The following is a 16486-nucleotide window of genomic DNA, read 5'->3' as shown; positions in this document are numbered from 1 at the left end:
AAAAACGATTTTGTTGTTAGTAGCCATATAATCTAAGGAATATTACATTTAAGTAATTTACAACTGCATTTACCACATTATTATTGTATGGTTACAATTAAACATTATCCAGAATTCTGTAGGGTCTTGTGCATGAGAGGAGGCCCATGGGGAGGAGGTTGGCACCGTGAGTCCCACACTGGGTGACCTCAACCCTAGTGACATCCCTGGGCAGAGAAGCCCAGGTCCCATGGTGGAGAATTCAACTTCCTCGTTAGGCACGTTCTCTGCCAGGGTGGGCGTTTAAATGCTGCCGCGAGTGAAGACAGCCAAGAACATCCTTCACGGAGCTCTCCCTGGGTCACGTTTAAGAGTATAGATTGCATTTTTTAAATTGCAAGCCACGTTTCTGACGACCTTGCATAAGACATTTGGTGCCCTGGTGGGGAATAATTACCCTTTGGGCCACCAACCACAAAGTCAACAGTTCTAAACTATCAGGCACTCTGCAGGCAAAAGATGGGCTTTCTACTCCTGTAAAACGCTGCAGTCACAGAACCCTACAGGGGCAGTTCTACCCCGTCGTGTAGGGTCACTATGAGTCAGCATTGATGCCATGGCATTAGATTTACATGGACTTTTATAAGGATAAATACATTTGTCTAAGGGCCTTCAACAATAACAACAACAATGTGGATTCCTGGACAAAAGCCATGCTTTTTTGTTTATTCAATGCTTCTTTTATGAAAAAAAATTAAACTCACACCAACGCGAGGGATCCACATCATGAACTGCCCCACATGCCTGGCCCCAGATCCTCCGGCCGTCACGACCTGTCACAGTGGCTTTACTCTTTTTGGCTTTTTCTTCTTGACTTTCTTCTTGGTTTCTAGAGCTTCTAAAGTCAAATTCTAGACCTCATTGTCATTTTTTTCATAGCCACGTTTACCAGGGCTCCCTTTTTGAAATGGACCTTTTGATTTCTTTGTATGATCCAAGTTCTAGTCCCAACGCAGATTTCCTCAGCATAAATCATGTCTTTGTACTTTGGGTTTTGTTTGAATCCAGATGCCAACAAGGTCTATGCCCTGCATTTGTCTCCTGTGATCAAGAACAGGGTCTAGTTGAGGCTGTCTGTCTGTAAAGGCTCACGACCACAGGAGCCTGACCTAGGGTGGCTCTCAGTCAGAATGGACTTGGTGGCAGTGGCTTTGGTCATGGGTGTTATTGACATGCTGCAGGAACTGGGTCGGCTGAGCTGTAGCACTTGTGTTCTGGATTTGTCTCTTTGCTTCTTCATCCTGCACATTTCTGATTAGCTGGAGGTTCGCTTCCACTAACACTTTCACATGTACATCACCCCACATCACCCCATGTGATTCTCAGAGAGTCCCTTTCCAACTTGATTCACTTACAACTTAATGAGAGTGAGGTTCACTTTTGCTTTCCTTTTGGCAAGACTGCTTTGTAGCTGGTGTGAGGACTCCTTTAGGGCAAGACCTGTCGTGCATCCGACAACACAGCAGCTCCACTCTTACTGATGGTGACATTGACTAGTGGATACAAGGACTCTCTGCCCAATGGCTCCATTGGGGAGTTCCCTCCTAAGTCTACATCTAACAGGTCATGCCAGCACTACTCAACCAGGGGTTACACATGGTGATTTGCTGATTCTATAATTTCTTAGTGGAGCCCTGGTGGTATAGTTAGTTATACACTGGGCTGCGACCCATAAGGTCCACAGTTCAAAACTACCAGCAGCTCCTTGGGAGAAAGACTGGGCTTTCAACTCCTGTAAGTGTTTAGTCTCAGAAATCCACCGGGCCTCACTATGAGTCAGCATTGTCTTGGTGACAGTCAGTGAGATAATTTCTTATTCACTGATTAGCTGGAATTCCATTGTAAAAAAAATTGGCCCTTGGGCTATTTGATTACCATGAAATATAGTTCGTCGAGGAAAATCAAGATAAATGATTAATTCTTCCCTGTAATTCTCAATTACCCAGATAGCTATTACAATACTGAACAAATTATAACACCGCATGTTATTTTCTAATTCATCTTGTCTACTTCTTGCTGCTTCTAAAATGAAAACGCTGGTGAGATGAAGGATTGCTTACAGCAAAATGAATTACAGGCTTTCTCATCCACAATACAGATTCGTAGAACTGTGAGGATCCCAGCAGTCTCCTGTTTGAACCCCTGAATTGTGTAAGCGAGGAAAGAGCAGCCTGAGGCTATTCGAATGTGGCCAGTTTGGGCTTGTGCTGAGTTGGGAACTCAGATCTGACACCTCCCAGTGTGTCCCCTGGGGCAGCAGCTTCGCTGATGCTGCTTGTGGGAAGACTCTTGTGTTCCATTATGGCTAGGCATGAGGGGCGTTTTCAAAGCGTATGTTGACCTCGTATATGCAATGTGGATTACCAGATGGATCCTCAGTGTGCCAGGGCTGACTTTTAAGCAAGGAGTTGCTTAATGATGTTAATTACTTTTCTACCCAAGCAGAATTTTCCAGGGTTTGCGCTGGAGTACAAAAACTGCAGTTCACTTTAGAAGGTAAAGCCAAAATGCTCTGTTCTGTGTCCATATCCCTACAATGCAATCAAGAAGGAAGGAGACTTTCTTGTGATGGGGATAGAAAAATTGCAAGGATGTAAGGGGAGGGCCACACAGCGGATCAATGTCATTACTGTCAGTAAGTCGTTTTCCCGTAAAAAGTTGAACTGGTAAAAGCTGTGGGGTAGACATGTACAGCAACAGAAGGGAGGTGGCTGGGCCTGCATGTATAAACATCGGACTTAGTCCCTTTGCTCGGAGATTCTGGAGCTGAGTTCATGGCACATCTCAGTTAGCTGGCTTCCTATCGTGCTTAGTGTTTCTGTTCCACCTTCTAGTTTGCTGGGTAGTGTCGGTAGCCTGGAAGCTTGTGCACGAGCCGCCATCCAAGGCTCAACAGTTGGTCTCGATTCACCCGGAGCAAGAGAAGGAGAGTCTTCAGACTTGCCTCCAGACAAGAAATTCTTGCGACTGTTACTGAACATCTTGGTCAAAGAGTCTATAAAGAATCTTGATCCAAAAGGAGAAAGTGCAGAACAAAACTTCAAATTCTCGGGGACTCTAAATTTTCTGGCCCTGCAATAAGCTTTAAGCCTTCAATAAGAAACATCGGCTGACGTTTTCTTAGAGCCAAACAGCGGTTTCATCGGTAAAGAATGTCTGCCTTGAGCACTGTGGTCTTTCGACAAGAGTGATTCGGAACGTTAGCTGGGACCCTGAGGGCTGGGTGAGTTTGTGGAATGGCAGGGGAACAAGCTGGAAAAGCCGTGAAATGGTTGCCTACCTTGAAGTACATCATCTAAATCCCTGCGTTGTACATGCAGAAATGATTGACTTGGTAGGTGCTTTCCCGTTACTGCTGTCCACAGCCACAACAAAAATGAAACCTGTTACAAAAAGCGTGCTGGTACATGGTCCTGTGCTCTAAAGCCTACCTGGAGAGGTCAGAGGAACACTTGAAACCAGACAGGCAGAGCCCAGGCCTCAGTAGCAAAAGTTTCCTTCCTGGTCCATCTGTGTCCAAGGCCAAGGGAACGGGCAGGTAGGAACCCCGCGAGCCCACGCTGCGTAGGAGCTCGGTGAACACTTGAGCAGAGGAGGAGTTTCGAGCCTGAAAGGACAAGGCGGGAGGAAATGCCAAAGGGACGCAACTGTTGATTGCAGTTGATGAGTCGACGCAAGATCGGGTTTGTTGACTGTAGAACTGTTCACTGGCTCTGTAAACCTTCGCCTCATTCACAGTAAGAAATAAAAGAAGACTACAAAGGCATGGGGGGTGTATATCAGAGTCATTCCCTATTGGAGTGAAAGTTAAGGGGCCTGGAGTCAAGCTGAAGGTGGCCGGAAATATCCAAACGCGAAGTGGGCCCTTTCATCCCATCCGGTGTGGCATAGCACTGGGAACCAGCAGCTGCCCGTCCTGGGGGTGCCGGGCAGCCAGTCCGGCTCTCATGTCATCTGCCATCTCTGGCCTGGAAAGACTGGGCCCCGCAGTGGCCCAGAGCTCTTGAGTCTCTTTCCTTAAAATAAGCATTGGAACCGTTGGGAATTACACTCTCTGGTCCGGAGGAGCCCGCAGGACCCATCTCACCCATGGCCCACATTTCATCAACCAGGAAACCAGGACCCAGAGGAGAGAGGGCCTGCCCAGGGCCACACAGACTGGGTGGGAGCTCGGGGTGGGGCGTGAGAATGTGAAAGGAGAGGAGGGAGCCTGCTCAGCCTCTATGCCCCCCAATGTCTTCCAGGGATGTTTCCTGGTTGGCACCTGAGCTATGTCGACGTGAAGGACAACTCCCGAGATGAGACCTTCCGCTTCCAATGTGACTGCTGGCTCTCCAGGAGTGAGGGCGACAGGCAGATACTGCGGGACTTTGCCTGTGCCAACAACGAGATCCAGGACGAGCTGGAGGAGACCAGTATGTGGAAGGGGGCAGGTGGAGGTGGGGTGGGGCGGAGCAACCCTCTTGTGATGCCCGACCTGAGTCTTCAGAGTCAGATGGGAGTCAGCCCTGGGGTGGGGGTAGTACTGTTATGGGAGCTCATGGTCAGAGCTGGAGAGGGGTCAGCTGCCCAAGGAAAGGGCTGCCATTGAGGAGCTGCTTGGCGAACCTGGAAGGTGCTGCCTAGATGCAAATGGCAGCTCATGGTCCTGAATGACAGGGACTAATTAGGTAGCAGGAAAACCCACCCTTAAAGTCTGGCCTGGGCCGGGCTGGGCAGGTTGACATGAAGTCTGCTCCGGTTATTTCTATCCTGGACTCCATCCAGTTGCTAGCTGTGGCAGCAGCTGCCACGTCAAGTCTTTCTGGAAGCAGAATGTGCAGGGAGCCAGCTTCTCCAGCAGCCACTCACTCTGTGGTCCCTTCCTCGGGTGCTATTTGAAGGGAAAGAGTCGTAGCCCCCGAAGGTAGATGACCACAAAGACCAGGGTTTAATACAGAGGCCAGGGTGTGGGTCCAGCAAGCTCAAAGAAGGCAGAGCCTTCCCAGAGGCAGAGCCTGCTGCCAAGCAGGGGTTCTCCGACCTTGGCTGTTCTCGGAACTCGAGCTGCAGTAAGAGACGAACCTCGCAATCGCAGTGGCTCAGCACCAGGAGCTTTGCTTCTCACTCAGGCCGTCAACAGCCCAGTGGCCGTGTTTGGAGTTTGCAGGTCTTCCATGTGGTAACTCGGGGACCCAACTTTCGTTGCCTTGTGGGTCGCTGCCGGCCGTTGTCAACACGTGGCTTCCAAGTTTCTTGGGGAGGGGCCAAGTGAGCGCGGACAAGACCCATACTCCCTTCGTAACACATGAGCTCCGGACAAGACCCATACTCCCTTCGTAACACATGAGCTCGCATTCCATTGGTGAGCACTAGCCCTGGGACTCCATGTAGCTGCAAGGGCAGCTGGGAAATGTAGTCCCTGGCTAGACAGTCCTACAGCATGGGGAGGAAGCATGGAGCCTCCCCTCTTCCACACCACCCAAATGAGCTGATGTCAGCTGCTCGGTGAGGTCGTGAGCTCCGATGCCCCCCAGCATGCAAACAAGGGCTGAGGGCCCATCTGCCCAGTTTCCTGCCGGGCCCCCTGCCTTGTTGAGAGGTGAGTTGTCTGCCCTTGCATTTGCCAGACGTCACTGGTGCCCAGCCTTATTTGAGGTGTTACACACAGCTCGGTGTCCACTGGTTCATTTGATTGCTTTTGCACCCGCTCTAGTCTCTTTGTAGACCTCCAGGAGCCAGCTTTGTGGAGGCCCCTAGGCAGTCGTGGAGCTGCATGCTGGGGGAACTTCACAGCCTCCGTAGGTAGTTGCTGGTCAGTAAGAGCACAGCAGAGGGAGCACTAGGAGGGGGGCTTGGAGAGGTGAAGGGGATCCCCGTGGCTCCTCGCAGCCCATGGTTCTTTGGCCCTCTGTTGCCAGGCGACCGCACTCTGTCCAATAGGAATTAGAGTTTGAGTCGGGGGCCAGAAATGGAGTTTTAGTATCTCCCAGATTGAGTGGGCGCCCACCTTACCTGGGACTCCCCCGAGGTGGCAATGACACTGAGGGTGGCACCAGGCTGGGAGAGGGGCTGTGTGCCCGAGGAGTTCAAAGCTCTCTTTGAGTCTTGGGCCGGGCCCCCGCCTCACCTCCTTCTCTCAGCACAACATTCCGTTCTACATCCAGGGCCTTGTTTGTCTGTGGGAGCCAGGCCCCAGCATCCTGGAATGCTCACCCCATCTCCTGCTTCCTAGTGGGAGGCGGTGGGCCAGTGGCTGGTGCATGGTCCCAGAGACACCCCCTGCCGCCCCTCCACCCCCATGTTGGTGCAGCAAGGAAGTTGCTACTATCAGTAAAATGGGAACCGCAACCCAACCGGCCCCCTGTATCAAGGCAGAGTCTCTTTGTAGAGCCTTCCCCAGCCCTGGGCTGTGGCCTGAGAGACTGGAAGGACCAGAGCTCCCGCCCGCCCGGTGTGGTGGGCGGTGACTTCCTCCCTGCTGACCCTCTGCCACCTCCTCCGTTCCAGCCTACGAGATCGTCATTGAAACGGGCAACGGCGGCGAAACCAGGGAGAACGTCTGGCTCATCTTGGAGGGCAGGAAGAACCGATCCAAAGAGTTCCTGGTGGAAAACTCCTCCAGACAGAGGGCCTTCAGGAAGTAGGACGCAGGGCCTGATGGGCAGGGGTGGCGGTGGCGGCCGGGGCTCCGGAATGGCTCCTTTGGTGGGGCCAGGGTACCACTTGGGTCTCCGCTCCCACCATGTGCGGGGCCTGGGCTAGCTCCTGGACTGAGCAGGTGCTTCCAGGGCAGGACTGCGGGCCAAGGAGCACATCCATCGCAAGGGTCGTCCCCCCCCACAGACACACAGTGCCAGGCCAGAAGTAAAATCCTCCCCGAGAACAAGCATCCAGAGCATCACAGATATGAGGTGTCACTGAGGGGAAGGAGCGGGAGCCTGCCGATGCTTACAGAAAGTCAAATTAGCAGGCAGACTCGCCATTCCAGTCACCATGGTACTCATGGGAGAACCTCTCCTCCTTCCCCTCTGGCTGCCTCTCAAGGCTCACGTGCCCCATTCATCGCCCTGCTGCCTCCGAACTGCTCATAGAAAGTCTCCTCCCGCCTCCAATCTCACTGTGATTCACATCTCCTCGACTTCAGGACAACTTCTGAGTACTTTAAAGGGATGGGGGAGAGGCGACCGAAGCCCTCCCTGCTAATGAGTCACTTCTCACCCCCACGCCCGTGTCCAAGGACTCCAGGGTTTTCTGACTGTCCCTAGGGGGAGCAGATGGCCAGCCCTTTCTCACCTGGCACCCCTGGTGGGTGCGAACATCCCACCCCATCTACTAACTCCCTTTAGTGGAGTTAGTAGAGAAGAGCAAATTTTGGCTGCCAGGTACCTCTGAGCACCTCAGACTGCCACTTGGGACCAGCGCAGCCTGCCGCCTTTCCCGCCCCTGAGCCCCAATGCCACACAAGCCAGCTTGTTACGGACCTATGCTGGTTGACATCGAACCCCGATTCTGTGCCTCCACGCCCAGGAATCCCATTGCTCTCATTTTGCCAAAGTTGGACCACCTCAGGAAGCACCCCCTCCTTCTGGTCCCCTCCTCCCTCTGTTGTCTGAATCCTGCCACCCACTGCCCCTTCCCCCCTCCCCCCTCCCCCCAGCTCAGGTGCCCCCAGGTCCCGGGCACTCACCTATTCCCACAGCTCCATCTGCCACATGGAATGCCCACATGCTGGACTGGAGGCAGGAGGCTGCCGGGCTTTGTGCCTGCTATGATTATACCTTGCTTTAGAATTAACCGGAGCTCCTCAAGGGCTCCGAGCGCGACCTTGGGTCCCGCTTACATTCTAGCTCTGTTCCTGAGCCCAGGGTGTGGAATGCAGTAGGCACACAATAAATGCTTATTGGTATCATCAGCTCATTGGCCTCATGTATTTCCTGCAGGGGGACTACAGACACGTTTGAGTTTGACAGTGTCTACCTGGGGGACATTGCCTCTCTCTGCGTGGGCCATCTGACCCGGGAGGACCGCTTCATCCCCAAGAGAGAGCTAGTCTGGCATGTGAAGACCATCACCATCACTGAGATGGAGTACGGCAACGTGTATGTGCGGTGGCCCCTGCCCCCACCCACCCCCTCCCCCAGCTCTTGGAAAGGGTCCCTTGCCTGCTCAGCGGGGGAGAAACGGAGGCAGGGTTCACGGAGGCTGTCCCCTGTGAGGCCAAGCCCTTGGATGAGGAGTCTCATGAGACGGGGGAGGAAGAGGCAGGTGCACTGGTATCTGAACGGTTGACTGCCCCTCAGAGAAAGGGACTAGACCAGGTGAGCTCGGGCGCGCCCAGCTCTTTAACCCACAGGTGCTTCCTTAAAAGACACAGAAATTCAGACAGGGCCAGCCTGAAGAGATGTGCCCTTCCATCACGTTCCTAACAAACCTGGTGTGGGCAGAGCAGGGCCTGGAGGCAAGCCGGGGTAAACCCTAAAGCCCACCTGCCTCCTTATCCCCCAGATACTGGGCTTTGCATTTCCCATTCAGGGGCTTTCTGGGGGATTAAGGGTCTTTGTTACCTGAGCAACATAGCCACAGACACCACTTTGTCTAATTAAACCTGCTGGATGGCCGCACTGGATGCTTGGAGAACCCGAAGCTCTGGACGGCGGCAAAGGCTCTGAGAAGGAACCGGAGGAGCAGAGCAAGGGTGGGGAGGCCCAGGAGGGAGGGTGTGCAACCTGCATACTGCAGCAGGCCACCTGTTCTGCTCTGTGCCTGGGGTGCCCCCTTGCCCCCCCGCCCTGCCCCACTAGGTCCCTCAGGGACTGACCCAGCTCGTCTCAGCCTCTTGCACACCCATACCCTGGAACCGTTTCCCTAGAAGGGTGCTAGGGAGCCCTCGAGCCAGGCCAGGTATCATCCGGGAGCAGCATCCAGGAGCCTCCTCCCAGGCAAGGGGGCCCCTCAGCTGTTGGCTCCGGCGCAGACTCTGTCTGAGCAAGCGCCGCGTGTGACTGTAGACGCCTGGATGCCCCCGCTGCCCTCTCTGGACGTGGGTAGGAGGGGTCCTGCCTCTAGGCATCTTTCTCAGGCTGTAACTGCTGTGAGGCTGCTTTCCAATAAAAACCAGCCCTGGAAGAAAAACCAGCCGGGCTGGGCTGCCTGCACCAGTGCTAGGCTGACCGGAGAGCTAGGTGACCACCTCCCTCCCAGCAAGTCAGGGCCAGGCCAGCACTCCTTCCAGTATCATAGCAGGGGAGGGTGGCAGCTGATCCGGCTCCTGTCAACCCCCTACAGGCATTAACATAAAATGAAGTGGAAGGCCTAAAGCGAAATTACCATTTCATTCAGGAAACGTTGCTTGGAAGGGTAGGTAAGGCCTTTTCCAGGCAGTGAGTTTAGGTCAACGGTGGTGGACACTTGAAAGAAGGAGGATGAGGCTGGTTAGGCAACGTGAGGAATGCCACCAATGTTGCCAAGTTGTGCCAGTAGAAGCTGGTGAGAGGGCGTGGCTGTGCAGGTCCAGCAGCATGTAGAAGAGGGAGCAGAGGGGAAGTGTGCCTGCTCTGGAGAAGGGCAGGCCATGTGGCAGTCCCAGGGCAGAGACGGGGGGGTGCAGATGAGGATAGATTCACCCCCAGAGCCCTGCTGGCAACTGGTCTCAGTCCAGGGGAGCTGGTTTTCAGAACCGTGAGATGACCGACTTCCGTGGTTGTAAGCCAATAGCGCACAGCCATAGCTAAAGGCGCCCTGGTACGCAACCCAGTGATGCGTGGCTCTGTTTCTCTCTGCCGACGCTGAAAAGAGGAGGCGTCATGTTTACAGTGCTCAGCTGCTAGGCAAAAGGCTGCGATTCCAACCCACCAAAGGCCTGGCAGTGCACGTCTCTAAAGACCAAGGGCCCTGGACAGCCCATGGGCAGGTCGACTGTCTTACAGTCATTGTGAGCGGAGACCACCGTACAGCTGTGGGCAAAAACCAAACCAGAGCCCCTGCCGTCGCGTCGATGCTGACTCAGCGACAACGCCCCTGAGTGTCTGAGACGGTCGCTGCTGGCAGTGGGGTAGACACGCCAGTCGTTATCCCGGGGAGCTGCGGGTGCTTTCACGGCCATCCACCCAGATCGCAGTCCAGCTCAAAGCCACTGCTCCACCAGGGCGAGTATCCGAGGGAGACCCCTCCAAAAAAACCCCGGAATTGTTTTTTCATCTTCCTCTCTCAAAGCATCTGGTGGGTTTGAACTGTCCACCTTAAAATTAGCCACTCAACTTTAGCCCACTAGGCCACCAGGGCACATTACAGTGTGGTATATGAATCCATAATGCATTTCTAACCACACTAGCCAGAGTTGCATCTCCAAGAATTATAAAGGAATGTAATTTCAGTTCCTATTTTTCAGGAGGCTTTAACAAAAAAAGGTTTTATTGGCATGTAGTCATCCATCATACAACTTAATAGTTCAATCATATTAACTATAAGGATTATGCATTTATCACCACAATCCATTTCAGAACATTTTCTTCTTTCTCAGACTCACTGCCGTTGGCTCCCCATTTCCCACAGCCTCCCCTGCCATACCCTAAGTCTTTAGGGCCTAGGAGATTATTACCCCAGTCATTGTCTCTCTAGATTTACCTCTCCTGGATTTCATATCTAGAAACTCACACAAAACAAAAACTGAAAGCAAACAAAAACAATAATGACAAAATGCCACAGAGAAAACCCTCAATCAAAGAGAAAGCAGAACGTAGAGAAAACTGAAGCAACTTTAAAATGGGTCAAGAGGGAGATCAAATTATAGGACGTTGCATTTTAACCAAACTACACCTCTCATACTGACTCCGCAGTGTTGTCCGTCTGACAGCCGGGCGGTTTATATTCCTGGACTAGACTCGGGAGTCACCAGAGGCGCAATCCATGGAGGGATCCTGCAAATGCATTTGGGCTTCCACCGCCTTCCATAGCCTTCTGCAAACCAGGTGTCACTGTTTAAGCTCTGATACCATCCTCTCCTCTGGATGTCGATTTTATTATTTTCAGTCTTTGGAGCCACACAGGCTGATGTGCTTCTTTCCATGTGGACTTAGTTGATGCCTCACTCAAAATGGCTGCTTGTTTTAAGAGAAAGCTTTAAGACCCCAGGTACTGTATTTCTGATAGCCAGGCACCGTCTGATTTCTCCACCAAACTGCTATAGCACCCATATCTTCAGCAATCTCTTCATGAGGCTGAGTATCAAGTAGGGCCATGTCATGACTACTGATTTTTAGATTAGGGCTATGATTAAGTGTGAGCCCCAAATCCATTAATATATCTATGATTTATATTTGTTTCTGTTTTACTTTAGAGATGTCGCTACCATTTTATAACAACTTAATAGCTCATAGGTAATGAAAATATTTAATATAAGGGAAAATAGTTCATCAAAGGGAACTGTACAATTTATTTTCATAAGGTGATTCTGTTGCTAGTATCACTAATTTAGCAATAGCATAGAAATGAAAACTGCTGGATGTTGTTTACATGAACACTGAATATTGGGAAGAGGGCAAAACTTTACTAATGCTCATTTACAGACACAAAATCACACGTGTCAGACTAACACGTGTCATTGAAAACAGAGAGCATAAAATAGTAAGCATATGGTAGCCCAGGGCACCCTCAAAGCAAGAGATCTGAACCACAGACCAACGGCCACCAATTCCACACGCCAGATCATTTAAGGTAAAGCCCAGGTCACTTAGCAGGGTTTCCATATTGAATCCTGGGGTGGCCTATGAAGGATGTCGTGAGCCTTAAAGGAAAGACTCTGTATCCCAGTTGTCTGTAGTGTGTGGCCCGAGTCAGTAAGGACTGGATAGAATCTAGGTAAAAAGTGTACAATTACGAACATAGTACCAGGCTTTTTCTTCCGTTGGGTTCTATATAAGTATTGTTAAGCATTTTTCCCCCATTGGCATGTTGTGCCGCCCAGTTTACCCACCAACAGAGCATAATCGCTGTCTCTGAGGCAGACATGTCCCCAACTCATGCCTGGACTTGGGCTTCCATTAAGGTTCACGCATCTCTCTTCTAGGAGTGCCTGTTGGGGGATTCCAAGGGTCTCTGTCCAACTGGAGCCTGGGTGTCTCCATGATTTTGACCTCTCGTCCACTTTTGCCCCCTTCCAGGAAGAACTGTATGGGAGCCCTGGTGGCATCGTGGTTACATGTTGGGCTACAAACTGCAAGGCTGGCAGTTTGAAACACCAGCTGCTCGGCGGGAGAAAGGGGGGCGCTTTCTGCGCCCATAGTTTGTCTCAGAAACCCACAGTGGCTGCTCTACCCTGCCCTGTAGGCTTGCTGTGAGTCCGCATCAACCCCGTGGCAGTGCCTCTGACCCAGGACTTTGCTGGAGAAAGACGAGGCTGTCTGCTCCTAGCAGGATGTAAAGTCTCAGAAACCCAACGGGGCCCTTCTACTCTGTCTGAAAGGGTCGCTGGGGCTCCGATTCAACTTGAGGCAGTGCATTGTTGGATCTAAGACCTTCTGCTGAGCTCTTTCTCAAAGCAGTTGGTAGCGGTAGCTGCGCACCGTCTAGTTCTGGGCTCAGGACGTGGAGGCTGCTGTCGGATGGGTCCATTTGTTCGTTGCATTCATTGTTTCTTTATGCCTTTGAATTTCGTTGCTCTTCTATCCTCCACACTGAGAGGGGCGGGGAGGGGTACCGACAGATGCACCTTAGATGGCTGTTTACTGTGTGACGACATAATATGCTCAGTGGGTTGTGTTGTATGCGTGTTTGCCTTTACTTGTGCCGTCACCTCTTTCCAGCGGGAAGAGTTGGTGTATGTCCTTCTACAGCCACAGTCCTGACTCCGCGAATTCCTTCAGTCCCACATTTTGGTGGCTTGATACTTATGCCTATTAGAACATATTTCCTTAGAGCTGCACGAGGGAATCTTTTTTCCTCCCTTAAAAATAATGAATTAAATATGTACCAGATGACTCGGAGCAATTCCCCGGAAGTATTGTAGAGTGAGAAAAGCAAGATACAGCACCCCAGTATTATGTGAGGCCATTTGGTCAGGCAAACACTGACACCCCCCACTTGGCTGTGTGGGGCCAGCGTGCACATGGTTGGGGGAAACGGAGGGAGTGTGGCACTTGCAGCCTCAGCAGTTCACATGGGCTACCTGAGGGGAGGGTGGGAGGCTCAAGTAGGAATGAGAGGGGGAAAGGAGATGGACCCAAGCCACTAGAAAATAACAAGAGTGTATTAAAAGAAGTGCACCTGTGCACTTACATAGAACTATGTGAAGTAGTGAGCATACTTAAAGAATTAAAATGTAAAGGATTTAAATAGGAAGAATGCAGATTTATCTCCCGCTAAGAAATTTCTATAAGAAATTCTTTGCCATTGGGTCAGTGCTGACTCGTAGCGGCCCTCGGGAACAGGGTAGGACTGCCCCTGTGGGTTTGGGAGACTAATTCTGTAGAGGAGCAGAACACCTCATCTTTCTTGTGCAGGGTGGCCGGTGGTTTCGAAGAGCTAATCTTGCAGTTAGTTAGCCCAACACGTAGCCCATGATGACACCAAGGCTCAAGAGATTGTGGTTTATAGCGGCCATCCATATAGAAAGCGAGGCCTGACGATCGATTTTGAAAACCAGCCAGTGACAGCCCTGTGGCTACATTGCTGAACCCTATGATAGGTGGCTCGCCACCAGCTGGGAGCCACCCCATGGCATCTAAGAACAGAAATCCCAATTTACCAAGTGATACAATTGAGAAGAGCAATCTTTAGATGCTTCCCTCCTTAGGCTTCCCCCAGTGACCCTGTAAGACAAGCAGAACGACACCATACGGTTTCCTATCTTTATGGAAGCAGACAGGTGCATTTTTCTTTCTTGGAAAGCCGTGGTGGATTGGAACTGCTAGCCTTCTGGTTAAAAGCCAAATACTCAACCATTGCTCACTGCCATTGAGTTGACTCATAGTGACCCTACCTAGGGGTATACTCCTTCCAGGAGTAGAGAGCCTCATCTTTGTCCCATGGAGCAGCTGGTAGTTTTGAACTATTGACCTTGTGGCTAGCAGGCCAACCCTTACCTGACAGGGCTTCAAAAGAAATAGGCCCTGTGAACAAGATTTCCCACCTGGGGTTCAATTGGAAATAGGCTTTGGCTCCACACTGATGGGCACACCCTTTGGGTGCTGCATCCAAAGCCATTAAGCAGTGCCACATGACTTATTTGCAAAGCTCTCAGAAGATGAGCCATTCAGCGTGAGAAGCTCATATATGTCCAAACCTCTAGTGTTGCCAGTGGGGAGACCAAAGCCCAGAGAGGGAGTGTGTCTTCCCAGGGGTCACACTGGTGGTGGGTGACAGGAATGCAGCCAGACCCCAGGCCCCCTTGCACTGTCCTCCTGTTGTGCCTTCTGACAGCCTTCTTGGAAATTGTGGAACTCACTGTCATGTTTCTATTGGACTCTGTCACCGGGATTCTGTAACTGCTTCCAAAGGTGACACACACACACCCCTTCAAACACCCCCCCCCAAAAAAAACCCTGCCATTGAGCCCATTCCAGTTTATAGTAGCCCTATATAGGACCGGGTAGAACTGCTCCTTAGGGTTTCTGAGATTGTAAATCTTGATAGCACACAGCCTCGCCTTTCTCCCGAGGAGCGGCTGGTGGGTTTGAACCTCTGACCCTGACAGTAGCAGCCCAGGAGATCCTCGATGATGGCAGCACTGGGCAAACACACAGGGGGCAAAGGGATGACTATGCCTAGAGTGGAGTAAGCTTGGGGAGCCAAAACAAGCCAGACCGTGTGGAGTCTCCAAGGCCATGGTGAGGTGTTGGGCTCTGGCCTGACCTGGCAGGTCACGGGAGGGTCTCTGAGGAAGACTGACACCCTCTGGTGCTCATCTCAGCAGGCTGGCGTGGGTCCTATGTAGAGAGTAGATCACAGGTACCAAGAGACAGGGCGACCACTTTGGAGGCTTATGACCCATGCAGGTTGCCAGTGAAGGTGAGTTGGACAAGAGAGGTAACAGTGTAGGTAATGAGCTGCTGAATGCTTTTTTGCCTAGGCCGGTGCTGCATGTATTTTAAAGAATCCAGAGGGTTGGCTGCCAGATGGAATATGGAGTGTGAAGGGGAAAAAATAAAAGAAGAACCCAGGAGCAACTAGAGGGATGAAATGAAGGCTCCACTCCACTGTGAAGTTTCAGACAAACAAGGCCCCATGCTCCCATTTAATTAGAAGATTCCTGGCCCCGATATCCAGTTATGCCTGGAGCAAAAACACCAAGGGACCCTGGTGGCATAGTGGTTCTGCATTGGGCTGCTGACTACAAGGTCCGCAGTTCAAAACCATCCGTCGCTCCTCAGGAGAAAGATGGGGCTCTCTACTCCCGTGGAGAGTTACAGTCTTGGAAACACACAGGGGCAGTTCTACCCTGTCCTAGAGGGTCGCGGCGAGTCAGCATCCACTCCATGGCAGTGAGTTTTTGGTGGAGAAAAACACCCATCTCTGAATGACTGGGAGATCCTGTGACAAGGATGCTGCCTTCAACAGGGGTCCACTGAGCCCTGCCCTCCCCTTCTCCTCCTTGCAGGTACTTCTTTAACTGTGACACCCTCATCCCACTCAAGAGGAAGAGGAAATACTTCAAGGTGTTTGAGGTCACCAAGGTGACGGAGAGCTTCGCCAGCAAGGTGCAGAGCCTGGTGCCCGTCAAGTACGAGGTCATCGTGACGACCGGCTACGAGCCAGGCGCAGGCACGGATGCCAATGTCTTTGTGACCATCTTCGGGGCCAATGGGGACACGGGCAAGCGAGAGCTGAAGCAGAAGAGGCGCGACCTCTTTGAGCGGGGCAGCACGGACCGCTTCTTCCTGGAGACGCTGGAGCTGGGCGAGCTGCGCAAGGTGCGGGCGGAGCACGACAGCAGCGGCCACTACTCAGGCTGGCTGCTGGAGAAGATGGAGGTCACCAACACCAGCACCGGCGTGGCCACCATCTTCAACTGTGGCCAGTGGCTGGACAGGAAGCGTGGCGACGGGCTCACCTGGAGAGAACTCTTCCCTTCGGTCTGAGACGCCCCGGACCACATCTCAGCCCCACCCCCAGCTTGGCCTTCCCTGGAGCTGGACCTGGGGGCCCGAGGGGGCTTCTGCGACTGACTAGTGATGGGGTCCTGCCTCCCTGCCCCAGGCTTCTGGGCCAACGGGACTCAGAACCAGCATGGTGATACAGGGGGCGACCCGTTGGGCTGCTATGGGAGAACCTGCGGGAGAAAGCGGAGGCCTTCTACGCCCATGAAGACTTACAGTCTTGGAAGCCCACGGGGGGCCGTGCTGCCCCAGCTACTAGCGGGGCTAGGAGTGGGCACGACTCCGGTGGCAATGCTTGGGGTTTGGTGGGTTTGGCCATCCTCCACAGCCCCACTGAGCCTCGGTTACATTGCCTTCTCCAGCCGCGGAGGGGT

At 52.3% G+C, this 16486-nt stretch overlaps 1 protein-coding gene across 1 annotated transcript in view; it reads left to right on the top strand.

The window, feature by feature from the left end:
* Positions 1-16094, top strand: part of LOXHD1 (lipoxygenase homology PLAT domains 1) — a 150763-nt gene extending 134669 nt beyond the window's left edge. The window contains exons 38-41 of the mRNA XM_004702968.4: positions 4284-4454; positions 6529-6661; positions 7962-8120; positions 15614-16094. Of these exons, the coding sequence (XP_004703025.2) occupies positions 4284-4454; positions 6529-6661; positions 7962-8120; positions 15614-16094 (944 nt within the window). The remainder of the gene's footprint in view (positions 1-4283; positions 4455-6528; positions 6662-7961; positions 8121-15613) is intronic.
* Positions 16095-16486: the final 392 nt, after the last annotated feature.

The sequence above is a fragment of the Echinops telfairi genome, unplaced genomic scaffold (assembly GCF_000313985.2).
Source record: "Echinops telfairi isolate 266 unplaced genomic scaffold, ASM31398v2 ScPeMD7_7400;HRSCAF=8409, whole genome shotgun sequence".
Classification (NCBI taxonomy): domain Eukaryota; kingdom Metazoa; phylum Chordata; class Mammalia; order Afrosoricida; family Tenrecidae; genus Echinops; species Echinops telfairi.
Note: the sequence above shows the minus strand (reverse complement) of the source record. Positions and strands in the feature narration are given on the sequence as shown.